The sequence below is a fragment of the Mandrillus leucophaeus genome, unplaced genomic scaffold (assembly GCF_000951045.1).
Source record: "Mandrillus leucophaeus isolate KB7577 unplaced genomic scaffold, Mleu.le_1.0 Scaffold1081, whole genome shotgun sequence".
In the NCBI taxonomy this organism is placed as follows: domain Eukaryota; kingdom Metazoa; phylum Chordata; class Mammalia; order Primates; family Cercopithecidae; genus Mandrillus; species Mandrillus leucophaeus.
The window spans coordinates 522562-545104 of record NW_012098999.1 but is presented as its reverse complement, the minus strand read 5'-3'; the positions used below and the strand labels follow the sequence as shown (position 1 = coordinate 545104).

Below are 22543 nucleotides of genomic sequence, written 5' to 3'. Positions count from 1 at the left end.
CAAAAGACAAGAAATAACAAATGTTTGTGAGGATTTTTAAAAAGATAAAAAATAACAAATGTTTGTGAGGAGAAAACGTAATGCTTATACACTGTTGGTAGAAATGTAAATTAGTACATTCACTATGACAGTAGGGAGATTTCTCAAGGAACTATAAATAGAACTGCCATTCAATCCAACAATCCCACTATTGGGTATCTACCCAAAGGAAAATAACTCACTATATCAAAAAGATATCTACACTCATATGTTTATCGTAGTACTATTCACAACAGCAATGATATGGGATCAACCTAAGTGTCTGTCAACAGATGATATGATAAAGAAAAACTGCAAGATATATATATATGCATATATATATGCATATATATATGCATATATATATGAATATATATCTTGCACATTTTTAGGATCATAGTATTCCATTTTATATATATATATATTCCAAATAGTATTCATATATATATATATATATAATATATAAAAAAAGGCACATATCACCATCACTGCTCCCAGGTTTGCTTTTTAATATAATTTCGCCATTTGTTTTTGTTGTCATATTTTCTTAATAGCCATACAGTTTCAAAATCATGGGAAATTTATCCTAACAGGCATATTTGCCTAACAGGCAAATTTATCCTACATTTCATGGGTAATTTTCTTCTCAAAGACAACTCTAAGTTTACACTCCGATCAAATATTTTAATAACAGAGCTCTCATTAGTTAGGATAGACTAACCCATTATCAAATTCCTATCTATCTATCTACATAGATAGAGAGAGAGAGAGAGAGAGAGAGAGATAGATAGATAGATAGATACAATATGTATATATACACGTATATATATACGTGTGTGTATATATATATAAATGGAATACTATTTAGCCATAAGAAAGAATGAAATTTGTCTTTTGCAGCAATATGGATGAAAATGGAGGCCATTATCTTAAGCATAACAAGTCAGACACAGAAAGACAAATACCATATGTTCTCACTTATAAGTGGGAACTAAATAATGTGTACACAGGAGTGTAAAGTATGGAATGATAGACAATGGAAAGGTGAGGGGATGGAATAGGGTGCATGATGAGAGATTACTCACTGGATACAATGTACATTATTTGGGTAATGGATACCCAAAAAGCCCTTCTTCCACCACCGTGCAATCTATGCATATGACAAAATATATTTCTCATAGATTTGTACAGAAATAGAAATTTTTATCAGCGTGTTTTAATTAAATATATCTATCTTAACTTACTTTAGTCAAAATAACGACATGAAAGTAGATACATTTCTCTTTAGCATAAAATGGTTTCTATGTATTTGTGTATTTGGCAGGACATAAATAAGCATGTGATCTAATTTCACCTGTTAAAAAGTTGTATAAAATTGTTTGTGACAATGCCAACTTTCTTTTTTAAAAGGTTGCATATGAAATAGACTAATAAGCCCTAAACAAAATGTCAGTTATATTGCTGTAATAGGTAAAAAAAAAAACAAAAAAACAAACAAAAAAAACCAATATTTGGATTAAGAAGATAATTATCTTTTCCATTTCCAGGACCATAATTATGAACCACATTTCCATGTGCCTCTTGACGCAAATTATTCACAAAGCTAACTGAAGTCTCAAACATTCAAACGAAATACAGCTAATTAAATGTGGTACTTATGAAAACCAACCAATGTACTTTTGAAGAGTCATAAGCATGCCTCTATTAAGAGTACTCTTCCATCATTCCAAAGCCAGTATGACAATACAATTACTTTGAAGTGCTTTTGTTTGTTTGTTTTAGAGAAGGAGCCTCACAATGTTGCCCAGGCTGATCTTGAACCCCTGGTTTCAAGTGATCTTCCTCTCTTTAGGCTCCTAAGTAGCTGGGACTACAGGCACATGTCACTGCCACTGCTCCCAGGTTTGTTTTTTAATATAATTTCACAATTTGTTTGTGTTGTCATATTTTCTTAATAGCCATCCAGTTTCAAAATCATGGGAAATTTATCCCACATTTCATGGGTAATTTTCTTCTCAAAGACAACCCTAAGTCCAAGTTTACACTCCCGTCAAATATTTTAATAACAGAGCTCCCATTAGTTAGGATAGACTAACTCATTATCAACCACAAGCTTTATTTTTACCTTTAATTTTTTTTATTGATTCAGGGGTACAAGTGCAGTTTTGTTGCCAGGGTATTTGTGTAGTGGTGAAGTCTGCAACCAGCCTCTCCAGGAAGAATACTTCCAGTTGGTGTTATAAATATATAGATGAAGCTTTATAAAAATGATCAATTTTTCTGTTCCTTTCTTACAAAGGTTATGCTTAAAATTTTCTTCAGTGCTTTAGAAGGCTCCCAAATTGCAAGCTAATTTTAAAATGAAACAAGTATGTTCAAAATGTCACATTTCCTCTGCCTTCATTTCTTTCACCTCCATGCCTATCTATTATAATCATATCAATATTGCAAGGCTCAGTTGAAATCCATTAACTATAATACCTTCCCAGATCCCTGCCTCCTCTCTTCTAAAAGGTAGGTATAATCACTCATTCCTCTAAATTCCTGTAATACTTGGTGGTTCTCTTATGTTATCCATCATAGTCTGTCTTGTTGGTATAAGTTAAGTGGATACTTGTTTGTCTCACATTTATGTTTGGGAGCTCCTGAAAGTCAAGGTGTATATCGTACTTATAAATTTCCCATATTGCTCAATACCCTGACATGTAATTATTAAGGGTGTAATATTTGTTGAGTAAGTGGTGGAATAAAGGAGGGAATCAATGGGTTTCTGTGATTAACTAAAATCTTGGGATACTATGTACCCATATATCACCTCTTCACAAGAAGAAAAAGCATTCAAAAGCCTAGTTCATATGACAATTGAAAAGAGAGCAGAAAAGCCATATGCCACACTAAGAGGAAAAAGAAGGGGTAGCTACAAAATATCCTTTGTGTTTCATTATCCCATGCGCATAAACTTGAAAAAAAAGTATTCTAACATCATAACGTTAATGCAATAAGTTATCATAAATATTGTTAATGTTTTGCAGGTCTTTACATATATTTTACTCATATTATCTCTGGACAGCCCATGAAATAAGCAGCATAGATTATTAACTATGACCTTCATTTTACAGTTGAGGAAATATGTTCAGGAGGGCTGTCATGCCCAAGTTCATTCAGCTAAGTTGCAAATCAGAATTGGAACCCAAAACTGTCTGACTATAAGTCCTGTATGGTATATCATAGCTCATAACTGTCCCTGAAACTCCAAAAAGATGCGCAGTGTTTACTTTGTTTCACCCCAGCAATGGGAGTGGTTTTTGCACACTCTTCTACTCTGTCATTAGTCTGCCCATGCCTCCCACACACTGTGCACATGACTGCAAGACAGGAAACAGAATTAAAAGTGAGATCTGTGGCCATGGAATGAAAACAAACAAACAACAACAAACCTGGAAGGCCTAGTCACAAACTAAGTCCATCAACACTGTATGCTAACTAACTGAATCAATGAGCTGAGTGACTACTGAAGATCCAGTGGGATTGTTAATATTTTATCTAAATTTGCATGTAATTGACACTTTTGTCCTTTTCTAAATCATGATTCTTACCTTTATAACAGAGGTACCAGCTCTGGAGAGTGGACTGTGAATCTGTGCTGCAGCAGCCATGTTGGCAATAGTATTGAGATGGTTCATCTGATTCATTGCCATGGCAACTGATGCAGGAGGTAAGCTGACTGGAAGTAGGGGATGAGGCATCATCATAAATGGCAGATCCAGTCCTAAAAGAGACAGTGCATATTAAACTTGTTACATTATGATTATCTGAAATAGTTTGTTAAAAAGTATCTGAATTCATTCTTAGTTTTCTTATAAAAACAATTTTTATTATATGCTAGTGTCACCTTGTGCCATTAATAGCACCTGTGGTATTTTATATTGTTTAATAATTTTAAAAATCTTCCTGTATCCACATGTTTAATTATAAATATGCTTTGTTCTTGCTTTTACTCCCCAAATATTGATAAGATGCAAAATTTTTACCCATAAAACAAACACAAATCTTTAAGCCAAACATCATTGCATTTCGAAAAATAAGAACTTTCTTCTTAATCATTATAACCGTTTTGTAACATCATAACAATAATGCATTGATGTGTTGATAGTTGACAGCTTTATAATTTCTTTAAGAGACTTAACAGAGGTGCTGGTAAGGCAGGATGTAGATTCTCTAAGCTTCAGAACTATAGAAGAAAACAGACTTGGAGTATGTTACACCCTTTTAGATATAAATCTCTAAAATGAATGCTTATATTAATAGCTTTAATTTAAAGTCTTTGTGAATAAATAATAACTCTCCTATCAAAATATCAACCTCTTTTCCAGTTTAATAAGAAATACTTAATAACAAATATTATTGAGTCATTTCAGGAATTTCATTTTTTTTCTTATGCAAGTTGAAATAATTTTCACACATTTGAAATATCTGAAAGAACATCTCTCAATTATTATCCACATTCAACTTCTGGTAGCCACAGGTATGCCATCATGTAAAAGGTAACATTAAAATCATTGTCTACTTATCCCTTAATAGGCTGAAATTTGTAGGAGGAAAGGAGTTTGAGCAGAGTCGACTAAAATTTAGTTTAGCTTTATGGATGTGAATGTGACTGTGAGCAAATCATAGCACTTATTATAAACAATTACCTCTACAGTAATCTTGCCTAATTTTTGACAGAAGCCCAGAAATCAGTAGTCTTTAACAGATGTTCTAAAACATCCCTGTCTATAATTTTTCTAAATTATCACAGACTACAGAAATTCTATGGTGGACAGCATTTACGTCGATTCTGCACACAAGTATTAAGTATTAATAATGTCCTTTTTTTTCTCTTGGTAATCGCTTCACATTTCCTTGCTTCCCTTATCACAACAGAAAAAGAACATCAGGGAATCTATAGAAAGTATATTAAAAAGCTCTCTAAATCTCATTCCTCAAACCAAAGTGGCAGTAATACAAACACTTAAAACACAAATTTTTAGGACAAAGATTTTCTTGCATTCTATGGCTTCATTTTCTTAACAGTGTGTTTCACAGAGTAGTTTTTAATTTTAATAAAGTCCAATTTTAATGGGAGCTAGAAGGAAGAAGCAGTGTTAAATTACTTGAGGTCCATCTCCTGATTTCACTTATAATGGTTGATCTAAAACTGTTAACAAGAAAGTACAAAGGCAGCACAAGCAGTGGAATACATTTCCAGGTAAGTAAGGTCTCATACAACACTCAAGTGATCATCACAATGAAAGCAATTCCTCAATAAAGAAAACATTAGCCACCAGTGTTTCTGATAAAGATAGTCACAAAATGCACTGTTACTAGAACTACACAAGGATAAAACCTAACCTAGAAACTTAAATTCTGTGTGGAACTCGGGAAAGAAAACATTCTCTGTACTCCCTATCTGACTCCACATCCCAGAGTCAGAAACTATTTTAAACTTTTCTCCTATCTGTGTTCACTGACAGCTCACTATCTCTAAATCCTTTTTAGGAACAACCTTCTAAACCAAACTTTCGAGCTCTGAAATATTTTTGTTGCCATTATTAATTTATCAATGAAGCCTCAAAACAACTCTTACAATATTGAATTCAAAAATATTGAATTCAATATTGAATATTGAATTCCTTTTCCACTCACTTGTGATTATTTTTACTTTTTAATAGTTAAAAATTTTATTAGACATTGACAAATTACAATTGCATATACTTATGGAATACAAAGTGATCCTATTATATATTATATATGTGTACACACACATATATACACATATACATATACACACACACAATGTGGGATAACTAAATAAAGCTAATTAATATATCCATCGCCTCAAACACTTGTCATTCTGGAGAACATTATGCTAAGCAAAATAAGCCAGGCACAGAAAGACAAATGCTGTGTAATCTCATTTGTATGTGCAACTCACTCCCTTTAAAACTAGAAGCATATTTTCAGTTAGCCTTCTAAAATTACTTAGGTACATACGCATTTTTATCATATAGCTTATGCTATAATGATATTTTATAATATATATTAAACTAATCACTGTTTATCTTTCTCCTGAAACCTTCACATTATGTTCAACATAATAACGACAATCAATGACCTAAGTAGGTTTCTATATAAGGCTATCATTTACCGCAAGCCCAAGGTAATTATACAATTCAGTCCTTCTTTGTGTACACTGCTTCAGTCACAAATTGATCAAACTTAGATGAAAAGTAGCCATCAGTGCTCCTATTTACTATTCAAATGCTCAAATAAGCTTTTGTTCAACTTACAGTTCCCTTAACAGTGTAATAATCTTTCCTCATTCTCCAGAGATTTTCAGTATCACCTAGGCACCATCTGGCAATAATAAGAAATATGCCTACTTAAAGTCCAATTGAAATGCAAACTAAATGCAAACTACAAAAAGAATTTAACAGCCCATTGGCAGTTCTAAAATCTAATTCATCAAACATTTCAAATGACCATGAAAGTCTTAAAACTCATATTTTGAAATCATGACCTGCAATAACTGTCAATTGACTGTAATGCCCTAGACTTTACCCCAAGCTAGTACTTACATTACAGGCCAATTTAACAGTGACCACACATGAGTTCTCCATGCCAAGCTTATGCAAACACTGAATTATGAAAGTCAAACTTTTTCTGAAACTGAACACATATAATTAAAAACCATCAGTAGTACACACAACACCTGCAATCTGGCTCACTTAGTCACATGCTAGATATACAGGTAGCCTTTTAATAGCATGGTAATAAAGACAAATCTTTTTAAAAAACCACCAAAATGGGTTATCTCTTTTCCTATTGACTTCACAGACATTATGCAAGTTACTATAAGAATAATTCTTTTTTTTAATTTAAATTTTTTAAATTATTTATTTATTTATTTTTAAAAATATGACAGATTCTCGCTCTGTCATCCAGGCTGGAGTGCAGTGGCACGATCTCGGCTCACTGCAGCCTCTGCCTCCCGGGCTCAAGCGATTCTCCTGCCTCAGCCTCCCAAGTAGCTGGCATTACAGGCATGTGCCACCACGCCCAGCTAATTTTTGTATTTTTAGTACAGATGGAGTTTCACCATGTTGGCCGAGCTGGTCTCGAACTCCTGACCTCAAGTGATCTGCCCACCTCGGTCTCACAAAGTGCTGGGATTCCAGCAGTGAGCCACAGAGTCGGGCCTGTAAGAATAATTTCTAATGCATCTTGGTATTTCAGCAGCTCCTACAATTATATAAGTGCATAGCACCACCTCCTTCTAGCTATGAAAGGTACAAACTTTAGTAATCCTCTGTCTATCTAAATCTCACATTGATTTGATTTCTAAGTCACGTTGACTTCTGTAATATTTTGTCATTTCTACGGTGACTACCAGGCATTAATCCCTTGATAGAAGTACCCTATCTTCCCAATCTGTCTTCCTGTGGTTTTTCATTTGCCTTTCCACTCCCTTTTTAAGACTTCCAGTGACCACTTACTGCTACCAGAATAAAATACAAGCATTTTTATTTCATCCAAAATTACCTTTCTGGTTGTAATGTTTCATTATATTCCTCTCTGTATGCTGTACTCTAGCCCCACTGGACTATTTACATCTACAGTTTGAATTCATGTTAGCCTTCACTCATGTTAATGCTTCTCTCTGGAATCTGCCTTCCTAACCCAATTGATTTGCCTATGTAAATACCCCTTCCCTTTAAAAAATAAATAGACTAGTTTTAGAGCAGTCTTAGATTAATAAAACACATTAGCAGAAGTTACAGAGAATTTTCTTATACCTCCACTCTGCCATCACACAGTTGGTCCTCATATTAATATCGTGTAATAATCTGTTGTATCTCTACATTTGAAAAATCAATATTGATGTATTAACCACAGTCCATAGTTTATAGCAGAGGTCACTTGTTTTATCCCTCCCCGCAACCTCTGGCAATCACTGATCTTTTTAGGCTCTATAGATTTGCCTTTACCCGAATGCTAGCTAGTTAGAATCACACACTATTTAGCCTTTTCAGACTGATTTGTTTCACTTAGCAATTTGCACTTAAGGTTCACCCAAGTCTTTTCAAGGTTTGATAGCTCATTTGTATTTATTGCTAAATATGTTTCCATAGTACATATATACCACAGTTGGTTTATGCATTCACCTATTAAGGCATATCTTGGTTGTTTCTAATTTTTAGCAATTATGAATAAAGTTACTATAAACTTTGGTGTATAGGTTTTTGTGTGAACTTAAGTTCTTCATTGATTTGTATAAATATAGGACTATGTTTACTTTAGTTTAAAAAATGCCCAAAATGTCTTCCAAAGTCATTATAGTATTTTGCATTTCCATGAACAACAAACGGAAAGTTCCTGTTGCTCCAAATCTTTGTGTGCAATTGAAGTTGACAATTTTGGATGTTAGCTATTTCCACAGGTGTTCATGGGTATCTCCTAGTTGTTTTAATTTGCAATTTCCTAGTGACATATTATATTCAACATGTTTTCATATGCTTATTATCCATCTGTGTCTTAATTAATGAGATGTCTGTTTAGGTCTTTTGTCCACTTTTTAATTTGGTTGCTTATTTCTTATTGTTGAGATTAAAGTTTCTTTGTATATCTATCAGTCCTTTATCATATATGAGTTGTGCAAAGACTTTTCCTATTCTTTTGTTTGTCTTTTCATTCTCTTAACAGTGGGCTTCATGGAACGGTTTTTAAGTTTAATGAAATCCAACTTATTAGTTTATTTTAAGGTTTATGGTCTTGATATTGTATCTAAAACCTCATTGCCAAACCCAAGATCACCCAGCTTTTCTCTGATGTTATCTGCTAATAGATTCAGAGTTTTGCAATTGCAATTTACATTTAGGCCTATGATGCTCTTGAGTTAATTTTTGTAAAGAACAGATGGTCTGTCTGTGTCTAGGTTCATTCTTTGCATGTGATATCCCAGTTGTTCCACTGTAATTTATAGAATAATGCTATGATCTTTCTATTGAATTGCCTTTGCTCCTCCATCAAATACCAATTGACTATATTTGTGTGGATCTATTTCTAGGCTCTCTATTCTGTTCTATTAACATTAATCTATTTTTCAGTTCTTTTGCCAAAATCACACTATCACGATTACTGTAACTTTATAGTAAATAATGAAGTATGGTAGTGTCAGTCCACTGCATTTTTTTTTTTTTGTTCAATACTTTCCTGGCTATTTTGGTTCTTTTAATTTCCATATAAATGTTGGAATCACTATGTGAGTATCCACAAAACAATTTCCTTGGATTTTGATTGGGAATATATTAAATCTATAGATCAAGTTGGGAAGAACTGCTGTTCTAACGATATTGAGTCTTCCTATCCATGAACATAGGATACCTCTCCATTTATTTATATATTCCCGGATTTTTTCATCAGAGTTCTGTAGTAGTCATTCTAGTAATCTTATATCTATATCTATCTATCTATCTAGCTAGCTAGCTAGCTATGTTTATACTTAAGTACTTCAATTATTGCTGCTAATTTAAACAATTTTGTGTTTTTATTTGTATAAATTTAAGAGGTACAAGTGCAGTTTTGTTACATGGATACATTGTGTAGTGGTGAAGTCTAGACTTCCACTTATAAGTTTTTGACTTTCTGTTTCAGAGTTATTTCACTTAAGATGTGTTTTTAACTTCAAATTGCAACTGTTCATTGTTGGTATACAAGAAAACAGTTGATTTTTCACATTAATTTTGCATCCTGCAACCTTACTATAATCTCTTATCAGTTCTATGAGACTTTTTTATAAAATCTTTTTAAATTTTACACAGATAATCATGTCATCTTTGAACCAATACAATTTTTTCTTCCCTAATTTGTATAAATTTTTGTTTCACTTTCTTGTCATTTTTCACTATCTAAGGCCTCCAGTACAATGATGAATAGAAGTGATAAGAGGGAACATCCTTCCCTTATTTTCAATCTTAGGGGAAAAGCACCTAGTTTTTCACCATTGAGTAAGATGTCAGCAGTAGGTTTTTGTAGATGTTCTTTAACAAGTTGAGGCAGTTCCCCTCTATTCCTATTTTTTTCTAAGAGCTTTTATTATGAATGTGTATTGTATTTTCTCAAAAACTTTTTCTGCATCTACTTTTAGTATCATATTATTTTTTTTCTCTTGCCTACTGATGTTACAGATTACATCAACTGATTTTCCAATGTTGAGCTACCCTTACACACATGGAATAAATTCCACTTGGTAATGGTGTGTAATTTTTTGTTTTGTTTAGTTTTGTTTTTTTGAGACAGAGTCTCACTCTATCACCAGGCTGGAGTGCAGTGGTGCGATCTCGGCTCATTGCAACCTCCGTCTCCCTGGTTCAAGTGATTCTCCTGCTTCAGCCTCCCTAGTAGCTGAGACTACAGGCACACACCACTGCACATAGCTAATTTCTGTACTTTTAGTAGAGACGGGGTTTCACCATGTTGGCCAGGATGGTCTTGATCTTTTGACCTCATGATTCGCCTGCCTCAGCCTCCCAAAGTGCTGGGATTACAGGCATTGGCCAACGTGCCCGGCCAGTGTGTAATTTTTCCTATACATTGTTAACTTTAATGTACTATTTTGTTTTCAGGATTTTTGCATTATGTTCATCAGAGACACTGGTCTATAGTTCCCCTTTCTTACATTGTCTTTCTCTGATATTTTGGTATTTGGTTAATTTTGATCTCATAGAATGAGGTAGAAAGTATTCCCACTGCTTTTATCTTCTGGAAGGTATTGCAGATCATTGGTATATTTTCTTCTTTAAATGTTTGGTAGACTTTACCTTTGAACCCATTTGAACATGGTGCTTTCTGTTGTGGAAGGGTTTTAATTATAGATTCTATTTCTGTAATAAGTATAGGCTTTTTCAGATTATTTGTTGCTTCTTGTGTGAGTATTGGTAGATTGTAGTTTATAAAAAATTAGCTAATTTCTTCCAAGTTATCAAATTTGTGGGTATAGAGTTGTTGAGTATCGCTATATTATCATTTTAATGTCATAGTATAAATAGTGATGGCCTCTATTTTCTGATAATAGTGATTTGCATCTTCTCTCTTTTTGTTAGTTAGTCTGCCTAGGGGTTTATGAATTTCATTTGTCTTGTCAATGAACCAGCTTTTGGTTTCATTGATTTTCTCTGTTGATATTCTGTTTTCAATTTCATTCATTTCTATTCTAATAATTATTATTTATTTTCTTCTGCTTTAGATTTTTTATCTTTTTATTTTCCTAAAGTGGTAGCTTTGATTACTGATTTTATCTCTTTATCCTTTTTAATATATTAATTAATTCAATGCTATTTATTTCCCTCTAAGCACTGCTTTTGCTACATCCTATGAATTTTGATAAATTATATTTTCATTGTCATTTGCTTTAAAATACTTTTGAATTTTTCTTGGGGGTTCTTTTTTTGACTTGTGTGGTATTTATAAGTGTACTGTTTAATCTCTAAGTATTTTTTGATTTTACAGCTGTCTTTCTGTTATTGGCTTCTCGTTTAATTCCATTATGACTGAGGGTATACTTTGATTTCTATTCTCTTAAATGTGTTAAAGTGTATTTTATGGACCAGAATATGTCCTATTTTGGTGAATGTTCCACATGAATTTAAGAGGAATTTAAAATTTTTATTAAAATTTTTAATGTTTTAGAAATCAAACCGTTAAAACTTTTAATGTTCTTTAGTGTTTGCCTTAGAGTTTTCAATATATATTTACAATTAGTCTTATTCCATTTACAAATACCACTATACTACTTCAGGGGTAGTACAAATGCCTTATAACAGAGTATTCTCAGTTCTCAATTCCTCCTTTCAGTCCTTTATAACATTGCTGTCACTTATTTCACTCATTCACAAGAATAATGACTCAATACATTCTTTTTAAAATTACTTTTTCTTGTTATTGTTCGTATTTCAATAGCTTTGCGGGTACAAGTAACTTTTGGTTAAATGGATGAATTGCATAGTGTGAAATCTGAGATTTTAGTGCACCTGTAGCCTGAGAAGTGTACACTGTGCCCATAATGTAGTTTTTTTGGTCCCTCACCTAGCTCCCACACTCCTCCCTTCTGATTCTGCAATGTCCATGTACCACTCTGTATTTCTTTGCATACACATAGCTTAAATCCCACTTATAAGTGAGAATATACAACACTTGGTTTTCCGCTCCTGAGTTACTTCACTTAGAATAATGACCTTCAGCTCCATCCAAATGACTGCAAAAGGTACTAATTTCTTCTTTTTGTGGCTGAGTTGTATTCCATGGTGTATACATGTAACACTTTATTTTTATCTACTCATCCATTGATGAACACTTAGGTTGATTCCATATGTTTACAATTGTGAATTGTGCTACGGTAAGCATACAAGTGCAGGTGTCTTTCTGATATAATGACTTCTTTTCCTTTGGATAGACACACAGTAGAGGGATTGCTGGATTGAATGGCAGATCTACTTTTAGTTCTTTGAGAAATCGCCATATGGTTTTCTATAGGGGCTGTACTAAATTACATTCCCGTCAACAGTGTCCCATCAACAGTGTCTAAAAGGAACAGTGTTCCTTTTTCATTACATCCAGGCCAGCATCTATATATTTTTTTTAATGTTTAATAATATCCATTCCGGCAGGGGTAAGGTAGCATCTCATTGTGGTTTCAATTTGCATTTTCCTATTGATTAGGGATGTTGAGCATTTTCTCTTGGCCATTTGTATATCTTTTTTCTTATTTCTTATTTCCATAAGTTTTTGGACAACAGGTGACATTTGGTTACACGATTAAGTTCTTTTTTGGTAATTTCTGAGATTTGGGTGCACCCATCAACTAAGCAGTATACACTGGACCCAATTTATAGTCTTTTATTCCTCTCCCACCTGCTACATTATCCCCCGAGTCCCCAAAGTCCATTGTATCATTCTTATGCCTTTGCATCCTCATAGCTTACCTCCCACCTTTGAGTGGGAACACACAATGTTTGGTTTTCCATTCCTGAGTTACTTCACTTAGAAGAATAATCTCCAGTTCCATCTAGGCTGCTGTGGATGCAATTAATTTGTTCCTTTATATGGCTGAGTAGTATTCCATTATATATATCACATATATATCGTACATACAATTTCTTTATCCACCTGTTGATTGATGAGTATTTGGACTGGTTCCATATTTTTGCAATTGTGAATTGTGTGGCTATAAAAGTGCGTGTTTTTTTTGTGTGTGTGTGTAATTACTTCTTTTCCTCTGGATACATACCCAGTAGCAGGATTGCTGGAATAAATGGTAGTTCTACTTTTAGTTCTTTAAGGAATCTCCACACTGTTTTCCATAGTGGTTGTACTAGTTTACATTCCCACCAGCAATGTAGAAGTGTTCCGTTTTCACTGCATCCACACCAACATCTGTTATGTTTTGATTTATTGATTATGGCCATTCTTGCAGGAGTAAGGTGGTATCACACTGTGGTTTTGATTTGCATTTCCTGTATATCTTCTTTTGATAAGTGTCTACTAATGTCACTTGCCCACATTTTTGATGTTATTGTTTTTGTCTTGTTGATTTGTTTGAGTTCTTTGTAGATTCTGGATATTAGTCCTTTGTTAGATGCAGAGTTTGCAAGCATTTTCTGCCATTCTGTGAATTGGCTGTTTACCCTGAAGATTATTACTTTTGCTGTGCAGTAGCTTTTTTTTGTTTTGTTTAATGAGGCCCCATTTATTTATATATTTTTATTACATCTGCTTTTTGGGTCTTAATCACAAATTCTTTGTCTAGACCAATGTTTAGAAGAGTTTTTTCTAGGTTTTCTTCTAGAATTTTTATTAATCGAGGTCTTAGATTTAAGTCTTTAATCCATCTCGAGTTTATTTTGGTATATGGTGAAAGACAGGGATCTAGTTTCATTCTTCTATATATGGTTATCCAATTTTCCAAGCACCATTTGTTGAACAGGGTGTCCTTTCCCCAATTTATGCTTTTGGATGCTTTGTCAAAGATCAGCTTTATTTCTGGATTCTCTATTCTGTTCCATTTGTCTATATGTCTATATTCATATAAGTACCATTCTGTTCTGGTTTTGGTTACTATATCCTTGTAGTATAATTAGAAATCCAGCAATGTGATAACTCTCCAGCTTTGTTCATTTTGTTTAAGATTGCTTTGGCTATTTAGGCCAATTTTTTTCTTCCATATGAATTTTATAATAGTTTTTTTATTAATTATTTAAATGAACGGCATTTGTATTTTGATAGAAATTGTAATGAGTCTGTAGATGGCTTTGGGCAATATGGCCATTTTAACAATACTGATTCTTCCAATCCATGAGCATGGAATGTTTTTCCATTTGTTTGTGTCATCTATTATTTCTTTCAGGAGTGTTTTGTAGTTCTCCTTATAGAGATCTTTCGACTCATTGGTAGATGTATTCCTAGATATTTTACATTTTTGTGACTATTGTAAATGGGATTGCATTCTTGATTTGGCTCTCATTCTTGATTTGAATCTTATTGGTATATAGAAATGCTACAATTTTTTGTATGTTGATTTTGTATCCTGAAACAGTACTGAAGTCATTTAACACATCTTGAAATCCTTTGATAGCGTCTATAGGACTTTCTACTTATACGATCATATTGCCAGTGAAGATAGATGTTTTAATGTTCTCTTTTCCTATTTGTGTGTCCTTTCTTTCTTTCTCTGGCCTGATTGGTCTGGCTAGGACTTTCAGCACTATGTTGTACAGGAGTGGTAAAAATGGGCAACCTTCTCTTGTTCCAGTTCTTATGGGGATAATGCCACCAGTGTATGCCCTTCCAGTATGATGCTGACTGTTGGTTTGTCATAGATGGCTTTTATAATTTTAATTATGTTCCTTCAATGTCTAATTTGTTGAGGGTTTTTATAATAAAGGAGTTTGATTTTATTGAATGTTTTTCTGTATTTATTGAGATGATCATATGCTTTAGGTTTTAAATTATGTTTAGGTGGTGAATCACGTTTCTGGACTTGAGTACATTGACCCATCGCTGTATTACTGGGATGAAACCCACTTGATCATGGTGTATTATCTTTTTGATGTGTTGTTGAATTTGGTTTGCTTGTACTTTATTGAGGATTTTTTTCATCTAGGTTCATCAGGGATAGTGGTCTATAGTTATCTTTTTTTGGTTATGTGCTTTCCTTGCTTGGGTAACAAGGTGATGCTGGCTTCATAGAATAAGTTGGAGGATATTCTCTCTCAATATTTTGGAACAGTTTCAGTAGGATTGGTATCACTTCTTTGAAGGTCCACTGAATTTGGCTTTAAATCCATCTAGTCCTGGGCTCTTGTTTCTTTGGCAATTTTTAAATTACTGATTCAATCTCACTGCCTATTATTGATCTGTTGAGGATTTCTAGTTCTTCCTGATTCAAGCTAAGAGGTTTGTATGTTTCCAGGAATTCAACCATTTCCTCTAGGTTTTCTAGTTTGTGTGCATAGAGGTGGTCATAGTAGTCTCAAAAAATCTTGAATTTCTGTGGTGTTGGTTGTAATAGCTCCATTTTTCTTTCTAAGTGAGCTTATTTGAATCATCTCTCTTATTTTCTTGATTAATCTACCTAATGTTCTATTGATTTTGTTTATCTTTTCACAGAACTAACTTTTTTTAAATTGATCTTTTTTTCATAGATTTTGTTTCCATTTTATTTAGTTCTGCTCTAATCCTTGTTATTTCTTTTCTTCTGCTAGCTTTGGGTTTGGTTTGGGCTAGTTGCTCTAGTTCCTTGAGATGTGATGTTAGGTTGTTAATTTGTGACCTTTCAGATTTTTCGATGTAAGCGTTTAGTAACATAAACCTTCCTCTTGGCACTGTTTACTTTTTTCTATATTCCAGCTGTTTTAATAACTTGTGTCACTATTATCATTCATTTTGAATACTTTTTAAATTTTTATCTTGATTTTATTGTTAAACCAAAAATCTTTCAAGAGCAGATTGTTTAATTTCCATGTTCTTCTATAGTGTTGAGGGTTCCTTTGGCAGTTGATTTCTAGTTTTATTCCACTGTGGCCTGAGAAGATATTTCATCTAACTTTGATTTTTAAAAAATGTATTGAGACTTTTTTAACTTTTATTTTAGGTTCAGGTGTATATGTGCAGATTTGTTATACAAGTAAACTGTGTGTCATGTGGGTTTGTTGTATAGACTATTTCCTCATACAAGTAATAAGCATAGTACCCAATAGTATTTTTTTCTGATCATCTCCCTCCTTCCACCCTGCACCCTCCATTAGGCCCAAGTGTCTGTTATTTTCCTCTTTGTGTCCATGTGTTCTCATGGTTTAGCTTCCACTTTTGAGTGAGAATAAGTGGTATTTGGTTTTCTGTTCCTGCATTAGTTTCTTAGGGTAATGGCCTCCAGCTCCATCCATGCTGCTGCAGAGAACATGACCTAATTCTGTTTTATGGCTGTGTAGTATTCCATGGTGTATATGTACAACACTTCCTTTATCCAATCTACTGTTGATGGGCATTTGGGTTAATTTCATGATGTAGAATTATGTCATCTGCGATTAGGGATAGTTTGACATCCTGTCTTCCTTTTTGGATGCCTTTGATTTCTTCCCCCTGTCTGATTGCTCTGGCCAGGAGTTTCAGTACTGTGTTGAATAAGAGTGGTGAGATAAGGCATCCTTGTCTTGTGCTGGTTTTCAAGGGTGATGCTTCCAACTTTTGCCAGTTCAGTGTGATGTTGGCTGTGGGTTTGTCAGAGACGGCTCTTATTATTTTGCGGTAGCTCCTTCAATGCCTAGTTTACTGAGGGTTTTTAACATGAAGGGATCTTGAATTTTACCAAAAACCTTTCGTGCATCTATTGAGATAGCCATGTGGTTTTTGTTTTTATTTCTGTTTATATGAATATGAATCACATGTATTTATTTGCATATGTTGAAACAACCTTGGATGCCAGGGATAAAGCATGCTTGATCATAGTGGATTAGCTTTTTATGTGTTGCTCAATTTGGTTTGCTAGTATTTTCTTGAAGATTTTTCCATCTGTGTTCATCAAGGATATTGTCCTGATGACAATACCTTTTTCTTTTTACCTTTTACTGTTTTTGGTGTGCATCTGCAAGGATTTGGTGTCAGGATGATCCTGGTCTCATAGAACAAGTTAGAAAGGTCCCTCCTCCTCAATTTTGGGGAATATTTTCTGTATAAATGGTACCAGCCCTTCTTTGTACATCTAATATAATTAAGCTGTGAATCCATCTAGTCCCTGGCTTTTCTTGTTTGGTAGATTTTTTATTATTGCCTCAATTTTGAAACTCATTATTGGTCTGTTCAGATATTCAATTTCTTTTTTGTTCAGTCTTCGGAGGTTGTATATTTTCAGGAATATATCAATTTCTTCTAGATTTTCTAGTTTGTGTGCATAGAGGTATTTATAGTAAGTCTCTGAGAATTTTTTGTATTCTGTGGGTTAGTGGTAATGTCCCCTTTGTCATTTGTAATTGTGTTTATTTGGATTTTCTGTCTTTTGTGTCTTTATTAGTCTAGCTAGTAATCTATGTATCTTATTAATTTTTTCAAAGAACAAAATCATGGATTCCTTTATTTGTTTTACTGTGGTTAGATCAAAAAAGAAAAAAGAGCATTACATAATAATAAAGGGTTTAATTCACCAAGAAGACCTAACTACCCTAAATAAATATGCACCCAACAGAGGAGCACCCAGATTCATAAAGCAAGTTCTTAGAGAACTATGATGAAATTTGGATTTACACACAATAATAGTGAGAGACTTCAACATTACACTGACAGTATTGGACAAATCATCAAAGCATAAAATAACAAAGATATTCAAGACCTGAACTCACAATTGACCAAATGGGCCTAATACACATTTACAGAACTCTCCAACCAAAGACAATAGAATGCACATTCTTCTCATCTGCACATGGCACATACTCTAAAATTGATCACATAATCAAATATTTAAAAACTCAGAAAATTGGGAAAAAAATAAATCATACTAAAATCTACCACATAATCAAACATAAAACAATCTTCAGCAAATTGAAAAAAGTGAAATTATACCAGCCACACTTGGACAGCACAATAGTAAAAATAGAAATCAATACTAACAAATTCAATCATGTAATTACATGGAAATTACACAACATGCTCCCAAATGACTTTTGGGTAAATAGTAAAATTAAGGCAGAAATCAAGAAATTCTTTGAGACTAATGAGACCAAAGATAGTACATATGACAATCTTTGGGACACAGCTAAGTCAGTGTTAGTATTGAAGTTTATAGCATTATATGCCTACACCAAATAGTTAGAAGGATCTCAAATTAACAACCTATTCTCACAACTAGAGAAACTGGAGAAGCATGAGCAAACCAACCCCAATCATATCAGAAGACAAAAAATAATCAAAATCTGAACTGAACTGAAAGAAATTGTACATGTTTTTTGGCCTATCATATGGGCTGATATGGTTTGGCTCTGTGTCCCCATCCAAATCTCATCTTGAATTGTATTCCCATAATTCCCATGTGTTTTGGGAGGGACCCAGTGGGAGATAACTGAATCATGGGAGAGGTTTCTCCCATACTCTTCTCATGGTAGTGAATAAGTCTCACGAGATCTGATGGTTTTATAAGGAGAAACCCCTTTACTTGGTTCTCATTCTCTCTCTTGCCACCGCCACGTAAGAAGTGCCTTTTGCCTTCCACCATGATTGTGAGGCCTCCCTTACCACGTGGAAGTGTAAGTCCATTAAATCTCCTTCTTTTGTAAATTGTCCAGCCTTGAGTATATCTTTATCAGCAGCGTGAAAATGGACTAATCCATGGTCTATCTTAGAGAATGTGCCACATGCTGATGAGAAGAATGTAAATTCTGCATTTATTGGATAAAGTGCTCTGTAAATACTTTTAGGTCGGTTTGTTCTAGCATTCAGTTTAAGTCCTTGTTTGCTTTCTGCTTTGATCCTATGTCTAGTTCTGTCAGTGGAGTGTTGAAGACGCTCACTATGATTGTGCTGCTGTCTACCTCTTTTCCTAGGTCTAGTAGTAACTGTTTTATTAATCTGGGAGTTTCAGAGTTAGGTGCAGGTATATTTAGGAATGTAGTATCTTCTTGTTGGATGTATCCTTTTATCAATATATTAATATAATGACCTTCTTTGTCTTTTCTTCACTGCTTTTGCTTTACAGTCTGTTTTACCTGATATAAGAATTGCTCCTCCTGCTTATATTGCTTTTATTATTTGAACAGACCACTATGTGTTAGATTAACTAAGAATTTTTATAAATTGGTTGGGCATGGTGGCTCATGCCTGTATTCCCAGCACTCTCGGAGGCCAAGACAGGCAGGTCTCTTGAGCCCAGAAATTCAAGACCAGCCTAGGCAGCGTGGCAAAACCCTGTTTCTACTAAAAAATACAAAGGTTAGTTGGGAGTGGTGGCACATGCCTGTAGTCCCGGCTACTGGGGGGTGGAGGGGGTTAGGAGAGAGGATCTCCTGAGCCTGGGAGGTCAAGGCTGCAGTGAGCCGTGATCACACCACTGCACTCCAGCCTGGGTGACAGAGTGAGACCCTGTAAAAAAAACAAACTAACAAAACAAAAAGAAGAAATTTAAAAAATTAATTTATCTTAATTTATTCCTCCTCTAGTGTGCTTCCTTTGTTTACATAAATCAAACTTTCCAACGTATATCATTTTCTTTTTTCGTGAAGAGTTTTCAATGTTTCTTGCGATGCAGTTCTACTGGTATGGTAACAAATTACCTCAATTTTTGTTTGAGAAAGTTTTTATTTTTCCTTCACTTTTAAAGGGAAATTTTCCTGGAGACAGAATTCTAGGTTTGTGGGGTTTTAAATATATATTTTTAAATTCTTGTGGGTGGATAGTAAGGGTATACATTTATGGTGTTTTCTTTTTCAACACTCTAAATATTTCATTCCACTCTCTTGCTATTTGCCTGGTTTCTAAAGAGAAGTTCAGTGTAATTATTATCTTTGTTTCCGTGTGAAAATAAAGTTTTTTTCTCTGTCTTCTTTCAAGATTTTCTTTTTGTCATTGGTTTTCTGCAGTTGGAATATGATATGGGTATTTGTAGATTTTGGTATTTATCCTACTTAGTGTTTGCTGAACAATTTGTGATTTGGTGTTTCTCATTAATTTTGGAAAACTCTCAGTCGTTGTTATTTGAAATATGTCTTCTGTTCTTTTATCTTTTTCTTTTCTTTGTCACACAGTTCTTAGATAGTCCATTCTGGTATTTTATTTCTGTCATCATTTCTCTTTTTTCAGCTTGAGAAGTATGTGTTGAAATATCTTCAAGCTTACTGATTCTTTGCTTGACTCTGTGTATTCTATCGATTATTTCATATAAGATATTCTTCATTTTATTGGAGTTCTTTCTTTTATTCCTAGCATTTTCTTTTGATTTTTTCTTAGGGTTTCTGCCTCACTGATTAACTATCCCATGTGTTCTGTATGATGTTCGTTTTTTCCATTCTCTTAGTATATTAGCTTTTTTTAAAAAAATTCTCAGTCTGATAATTCTAAAATATCAGCTATGTCTGAATTTGGTTCTGTTGTTTGCTCTGTCTCTTCAGATTGTGTTTTTTGATTTTGTTTATGTTTGCATTTTCTTTTTCGTTTAAAGCCAGAAATAATGTAGTAGGAGAGACTGAAGTAAATGGGCCTTTGGTGATAGGTTTTATGCTGATCTGGCTGGTAGTTAGGCTATCGTAAATGCTTGCTTTACCTGTGGCATTAGTGTCTAAATTTCCCTCTAGTCTTGTTTCTGTCCTCCTTAGTTTTGCTTCTCCCTAGAGAACCTGTCATAACTAGGGTCTGAAAATTGCAGTCCTTTAAGCTGTAATCCCCCTTTGTTATACAGGAGTACTACTGTGGGGATACTTAAATGTGAGAGAAGAAACCTTCTGTAATCTTATGATTAGGTCTTAGCCCCTTAGTGAGCCTGTATCCTTGGGCTGTGACTTTCACAAGTAATTTTTAACTCCCGTAAGTCCTTAGGTGAGACAGAAGGCTTAAGGCTGCTGGAACTGTACTGTTCTTTTCCCCTCACATAAAAGTTAGAGAGGGTTGGAGGTTAGTATATCCCTTTCCCGAGGTCAGTTAGGCTCTAGCAACACCAAGTAGTTTAAGCTCTGGTAAAATAGTTTTCTTTGAGGACAGGCCTTCAGGAGAACAGAGTACTATGAGCATATTTCAAAGTTGTTACTTTTCTTTTCCCCTTGCTAGAAACATGAGGAGAATGTTCTCATATCTTCACCCTGAGAATCTGGTAGGGCTCCTAGAAATAAAACTCATGAAAGTGTAGGGGCCTCATAAACCAGGGCCCCCACGAGTTTTTTGTCTCTTGAGCTAGATCTACAGCAAGCCTCCTGCAATTACTCAATTATCTTTTAAATGCTTCTACCAGGATCTAGCTGTGGCTTCTTCTCCTTATGAGCTGTGCTGCCTTTCTCTCTAGTTTCCAGCACGGTGGGGCTCTGTGACCTCAAGCTCTGATGGCTTTAATAAGAGTTGGTGATTCTCAGATTGTTTATCTTTTTTCTAGTTGCAAAGATGGGAGTAATGACTTCCAAGCTCTTTATATGTCGGACTAGAGGCCAAAGTCTTCTAAATTACCCTCATTATAACCTGAATCTACCTTAATCAGTCCTTTTTTAACTTTTCATATCATAATATTTATAACTTTTCTGGTATTCATTTCATTTGCTTTTGTTTAACATTTCATTTTGTATGGGACATTTTATGCTTGAGATTATAACCACTTTAAAGTAACACACCATAACCTATTTTTGTATGCTTAATAACTGACCAATTTCACTAAGATTTGGAACATTGTATTAAAATGTCTCAGAATTCCTCTGTTGCCTTAATCCCAAGGTAGAATGGGAGAATAAAAGTGTCAGGGAAGAGAGTAATGAAACCCTATCCTGGATTATCCATTCGTAAGAAAAGTAAGATATATACAAAAGTAATATACACAAGATCTGCTTTGCTGCAGAAAGACTTGTGAGTCTTTGAAGTCCCTAAAACATCATCTAAACCTGTATTTGTATACATTAGCTATAGTGCGATTGCTAAGTAATAATACTACTTGTGATATATATAGTACTTACTATATGCAACTCACTGTTAACATATTTTACTTTATTATTCTGAGACCTCACAGCAACCTTAAGTGGGTGTATTTTTATCCACAGTCTATATAGTTGTGGATATTAAGACTTAGAAATGTTAGGTGACTTCTCCAACATCTAACAATAATGTAGAATTCAAAACATGTGGCCGGGTGTAGTGGCTCACACCTGTAATCCCAGAACTTTGGGAGTCCAAGGCGGGCAGATCACCTAAGGTCAGGAGTTCAAGACCAGCCTGGCCAGCATGGTGAAACCCCATCTTTACTAAAAATACAAAAAAA

At 34.2% G+C, this 22543-nt stretch overlaps 1 protein-coding gene across 2 annotated transcripts in view; it reads right to left on the bottom strand.

Moving 5' to 3' along the window:
* Nucleotides 1-22543, bottom strand: part of LOC105544577 (dachshund homolog 2) — a 311959-nt gene that overhangs the window by 119686 nt on the left and 169730 nt on the right. For both annotated transcript variants that reach the window (XM_011987135.1, XM_011987142.1), the window contains exon 4: nucleotides 3615-3787. In XM_011987135.1, the coding sequence (XP_011842525.1) occupies nucleotides 3615-3787 (173 nt within the window). The remainder of the gene's footprint in view (nucleotides 1-3614; nucleotides 3788-22543) is intronic.